At 40.6% G+C, this 6,024-nt stretch overlaps 1 protein-coding gene across 1 annotated transcript in view; it reads right to left on the minus strand.

Moving 5' to 3' along the window:
• Positions 1-4,414, minus strand: part of SUSD5 (sushi domain containing 5) — a 41,141-nt gene extending 36,727 nt beyond the window's left edge. Inside the window, exon 1 of the mRNA XM_010001696.1 lies at positions 4,257-4,414. Coding sequence (XP_009999998.1) covers positions 4,257-4,350 — 94 coding nt within the window. The 5' untranslated portion in view covers positions 4,351-4,414. The remainder of the gene's footprint in view (positions 1-4,256) is intronic.
• Positions 4,415-6,024: the final 1,610 nt, after the last annotated feature.

A 6,024-nucleotide genomic window follows, 5' to 3' on the forward strand; every position in this document is an offset into this window, starting at 1 on the left:
TCAGCAGGATTTGCATCATGCTTGAAGAAGCAACATGCAACTGCATAGCTAAATATACTTTGAAATAAAAATGTCTTTCACAAATAATAAAAAATGAAAGCACTTTAAAAGGCATGTCCAGTGTGCTGGTCTCAGGGCATGAGACCTACCAGTTCAAAAGACAAAACCTCCTAAGTTTCAAAAAATAATGTAGTGGAAGATGATCAAATGTGGAGTTTAATTTATTTTTACTTCAAATTGAGGTAAAAGAGAGCCAAGGAAGGGAAGGTCACTTCTGTATTTCAAGAGCATTTTAATTTCCATTTCTATGGCCATGTGTAACAATGGCTTCGATTGTAACAGCAAGGGTGGAGGGTTCAGTAAAACTGTACAATTACAGATAGAGATTTGTGTTATTACCAGTTCTGCCTAGTGCCCAAGAATGTAGAGTTTATTTCTGTGAGAAAGTGAATTATGTCTTACTTGATTCAAATTGCTTAAAATATTACATCAACAGAAAAACACCAAAAGTAGGAGGTCATCTTCAAGCTCCTACTCAGCTAAATTCAGTTTGAGCTTAAATTTTAATTTTACTGCATGCTATAGGATCAAATAGTTGTAATTGTTTATGCATTTATTTTTGCAGCATACAAGAACATGTGTGGGAGACTGAAATGCTCAGACACCTGCTACTCAAACACAAGTGTCTAGGGAAAGCAGAAGAGAAAAAACATATTTTTTCCCTTTGCTTTACAAGCAAGGTGCAAAGCAAACCAAAGAAAAGAGTGTAGTAGATTTTTTTTTCCTATATTTTCCTATCTTTGACATTAGACATATCTAGTCCTAGGTCAGAATTATGTATCTCAGAGCCTCACCTACTTGGGCCCAGCTTTCTGCATTCAGGATCCTTCCACTTGCAACCTCAGCAGTCACTATGCATGGTCAATACCAGATGACTGGCTTGACCAACAGGTCTTCCACGTAACCCAAATTCAGCCAACAGACCAAGTCTACTCTGGAACAATTAGTAAGGTTTTGCAATTAGCATGTTCTTCTCAATTCAGGAGTGTCTTAGTAAGGTAGACTAACCACCATCATTCTCTCCTGCCATGCTTTGTCTCAGAAAACTCTGCAGAAACCCGTGGTTCAAATGTATGGAGATTTTAGCAGCTGTGAAAAGACAAATGAAGGAGTCCAAAAAAACCACAGGTGACCCCTGTGCATGAAGCCCCACCCTTGTTCCCCTAGTCCAGAGTAAATGCAAAGCCATTTTTAAAAGCCTGCATGTGCACTGGCATAACTGAGACCCGTTGCTATAGCCTCTGTTGTTCTCCAGTAACTGCACCACCAGCAGTGCCACACCATGGCACGTCAGAGCAGAGGCAAGCCCTTGAGAAGCCCTCACTGTCTGTCTGGCCCCAGCAGCTAAGAGCAAGCACGTTTCAACTGTAAAAAAAAACAACTTACAAAGCAAAACAAAGCCGTTTTTTTATTTTGGCATTTACCTTGGCCTTTCTGCAGTCTACCTGCACTACAGCAGTATGTGCTCTGGTAAATAGCAGGCAAAAGAGATCAATTAAGCTGCGAGGCTTTACACCTTCACCAGACCTCAACAGTCTCCAGTTTTATTGCCTCTCTCTGTCATTATTTGTGTGCGAGATAATAAAGCAAAAGTCTTCCCTAGGGAAATATATTGTGACCAGTTTTGGAATTACCCTCCCTGTAGCAGGGGCCAGACTAGATTTCACTGGGTTTTTACAAGGTGAATTCAAAATCCCTTCAGTGGATTGCAAAATAGTTAGTTAGTTTAATTTAAAAATAACAAAAACACACATACATATGTGTCACCCAGAACTGTCCTTTGGAACCTAAGTCACATTTGCATGTATTAGAGAGCAGCACAATTGTATTTTCACCCACAACATACACAAATGAGAAAATGGTTTCCTGTCTGGATCAGACCAGAATCTGTTATAAAAGAAATACCGTGTCATATTCTCAGATATTCTTAAATATATAAGACTACATGCAGTGGTAAATTTTAAAGTTCATGTAAAGTGTTTTCTTCTGTATCAATATATAATAAGCCAGATGGTTTACAGGAGAGTGCTACACTTGTTTGCTTGAAAACTGATATTAGGGGAACACACTGGAGAGCGTCTTAATACAGGACTTGCATGTTTTTCACAATGACACTTAGATGTTACATAAAAATGGAAACTACAGTATTACAACAATGCTCTTCAACTATAATGTACTTCAGATATTCTACCATTTAATTCTTATAACTGCTTTGCCATGCGTGAAATAAATTTGAAAAACCATTGAATGAGATCTAAAATCTGTCACAAACTCTGCCTTAAAATTATCTCCAACATTTTCTCCCCTTCTCTTTTAGAGGATTTCTGTTTAGAAACAAGTGAGATGCCATTAATTCTACAGCAATAAGACAAACAGGGAACTGCTCCTGAAAAGATAAGGGAATTCTTCAGATGAAGCATTCTTAGCAAGGGAAATTAATTATTCCTGTCCTGCCCCCTTTTCTTAAGTTCTGTGGAGAACACTTTTTATGGGAATGCATTTTTTTCCTCCTTTTGCTAGGGAAGGAGCATTTCCTTCAATCAGAATAGCAGTTTTGCCTACTGCAACACAGTGCAGTTGCCTGGCACAATTATTTTCCTTTTTTTCTTAATGAAAAGTAATCTTCAAATTTACAAGACAGGGTTCTGTCGTATAAATGGTATTTTACACAAACTGGTAGAAACATACAGGCAAGAATAATTTTCTCCCCTTCTCACTTTGTCATCAGCTGAAATAAATCTAGGGGAAAGAGGAGAAATACTCTGAGAATCCAAAGGAGAAGTTTTTACTGGCCTATAATGTTTGAGATCTGTACTCCAGAATAATTCAGCAAACATTGATGGTAAAGAATTAGTGTATTGATGTAAAAAAAAACACCCTGAGATCAGGCATAAATCTCCCACAGCTGTGAAAGTGAAAAAAATGCCATTCAGCATTGTTCTCCTAGGAGAATACAGTTATTTCAGAAATAAATTGTGGTTTTGCTAAGGTAAGTTGGTCATCATTACCACAGGCTTAAACATTAAAAGGGCAATAGGCTACTCAAAACTTTCAAGGGATGCAGCCATTCAGGATTATCATCTGTGGGTAAGAAGTCCCATTTCAGAGTAACTAGTAGCTGGTGCTTCAGGCACATTCATGTCTCAATCACATCCCTCAGCAGTGAAGTGCAGATGGAACTCAGTGCAGAAAGGTGAGCAGTCATCTTCACCATGTGTGGTACTGAAGAGAAAAGCTTATAAAAGCCCTTGGCTTCTTGTCTTCCTTTCCTCAAGTACCTGCCCATATAAATCAATGACAGGGGGCATCTGAAGTAGGCAGCTGGGAAAGTTGTTTGGTGAAAAGATACTTCTAATTACAAGAAGAGCTCTCCTAAAATATAGTTGATTCATCTTACTCTTGTCCTGGCTTTATTATTCTTATTTCCTCTGGAAAAGTTCACTATCCTGTAATTTTGTTGTAATAAAATAATCTTAGCCTTCTGGGATCTTATTTCCTTTCTCTGCTTAACCCCAGGATATTTGTAGAGTCTCTAAAACCTATGAATCAGATATTTCCTAACCCAAACTGGGGTGCATATTTAAGAGAGAGAGAAAGAGAGAGAAAGAGAGAAAGAGAGAAAGAGAGAAAGAGAGAAAGAGAGAAAGAGAGAAAGAGAGAAAGAGAGAAAGAGAGAAAGAGAGAAAGAGAGAAAGAGAGAAAGAGAGAAAGAGAGAAAGAGAGAAAGAGAGAAAGAGAGAAAGAGAGAAAGAGAGAAAGAGAGAAAGAGAGAAAGAGAGAAAGAGAGAAAGAGAGAAAGAGAGAAAGAGAGAAAGAGAGAAAGAGAGAAAGAGAGAAAGAGAGAAAGAGAGAAAGAGAGAAAGAGAGAAAGAGAGAAAGAGAGAAAGAAAGAAAGAAAGAAAGAAAGAAAGAAAGAAAGAAAGAAAGAAAGAAAGAAAGAAAGAAAGAAAGAAAGAAAGAAAGAAAGAAAGAAAGAAAGAAAGAAAGAAAGAAAGAAAGAAAGAAAGAAAGAAAGAAAGAAAGAAAGAAAGAAAGAAAGAAAGAAAGAAAGAAAGAAAGAAAGAAAGAAAGAAAGAAAGAAAGAAAGGAAGAAAGAAAGAAAGAAAGAAAGAAAGGAAGAAAGAAAGAAAGAAAGAAAGAACACATTTCAACATCCAGTCATAGCAACCCAGCCCAAACTGAATGGGGGAACTCACCATCAGCCTGAACAGAGATGATCTGAAGGATGAAGAAGACAGATCCCACACCCTGGAGAAAGGTGAGAGGTAATCTCTGAGAGCCTGAAGCCATTGCACTGCTTGCAAAGCCCTCAGCTGCAGGAGGTCGGCTGCCGAGGCTTTTTCTCCCTCCTCCTCTGCAGCAGGGTCTGTGGTGATGATTTCAAGGAGCACTTTCCCTCGGCAGGATCCTGCGTCTTGGGTTTGCACTGAAGGCGGGAGGGGTGGAAAAAGAAAGAGGGAGGGAGAGAGGAATCCTTGGCTTGGCTAGTGTGAAGGGGAGGGGAAGGGGGGGGGAGATGTCCGGCCAGCTGGGGTTGGGGAGAGGCTTTATCCAGCCCAGTCCACAGGGCAGTACTCACAGAGAGAGAGCTGGTGTGAAAAGTCACATTACCCTGTGGGTAAATACCTAATGGATCACGGTGCAAGAAATGTAAAAGTCAGGAGGGAGAGAAAAAAGGGGGGGAAGCAAAAGAAACTAGAAGAAATCCCTGGCTGCGAGAAGGGCAGCTAGATAGCTGGCACTGGGACGTGGTGAGTTTGTGGGTTTAGCTGTGGATCTCCAGAGGGATGGGTTCAGAAGTGGGGAGGGTTTTCTACCTGCAACATGAAGTCAGCCAGTGGTAAGCTACTGAGGGAGGGTTGCAGGTCAGGAGCTGCTGCAGCGAGTGATGGTCTTTGGGTAAGGCCTGAGGAAAGGTGACAAATGGCATGGGACCCTGGTGGCTGAGCCTTCCTGAAGACCAGGATTGGGATGGGTTTAAAGAAGGTTGAAGCGGGAATCCATCAGCTGGTCTCCACCAACACTCCTGGTTCAGATGAATGGTACTGGTCAGGTTTGGACACTCTGACAGCAACTGCTGAAGGGAGTTTCCAGATCCCACTGGCACTTACAGCACTGACATCTGTCCCTTATTCTCGTTTGTCCTGTATTTGTCCCAACACAACTCAAAAGAAACCTCCACATTAAGGGGAAACATACTGGTGGTGATGCCAGGATTTATTTCACTAAATATATAAACGGAATAGTTTTGTGTTGCTGTTGGAACAGAGCAGGGCTCAGAAATGTTGTTTTCATATTCCCATCCTACTTTGCTTTTATTTAAGCTTCTTAAAATTTTTTCCCTTAGAAATTCGAAGCTGGGCAAAAGACGTTTAGCCTGCTAGAAACTCTGAGCCACCAGGAGCAGAAGTAAGGACCTGACCCTCCTTACTGCCAGATGCCCTGGTGTCCTACATGGCAAGGTTCTGGTGGGCAGCTGCAGGGATCTTCTGATAACAAGGAACCTGCCCCATGTTGTCTGAGTGAAATGACTCAAGCTCAGGAACTTCTGCATATGATATCTAAGGAAGCAAGTAACACCATAACACTGTAAGCTTTGAAAATGTGAATGTTTGATGAATTTGGGCAGATAATGCTCTGATCCTGTTGACTTAAAGAATCGTAGCCTTCTTCTTCTTCTTTATACCCATGTATGGCATGTGAATCTACCTGCTGAAAGCCTTCAGACAGGTAGCTTTGAATTTTCTGTTTATCCAGACAATCGGGATGGCAACAGGTTTCTTTACATTGCCTTGCCAGTCTGACTTGTAAGGAACACCTCCAGAATTACAAGGATGGGCAGTTCCTTGCTCACTCCATCCTTAACATGGGACAGTTGGATAATGTAACCAGGTAAGTGCATTTCTTTTCCACAGAACTTGTATGCTCTGTATGGCAGAAATTGACATACAGCATGAGGAAAAA

The sequence above is a fragment of the Chaetura pelagica genome, unplaced genomic scaffold (assembly GCF_000747805.2).
Source record: "Chaetura pelagica isolate M959 unplaced genomic scaffold, ChaPel_1.0 scaffold657, whole genome shotgun sequence".
Lineage (NCBI taxonomy): Eukaryota > Metazoa > Chordata > Aves > Apodiformes > Apodidae > Chaetura > Chaetura pelagica.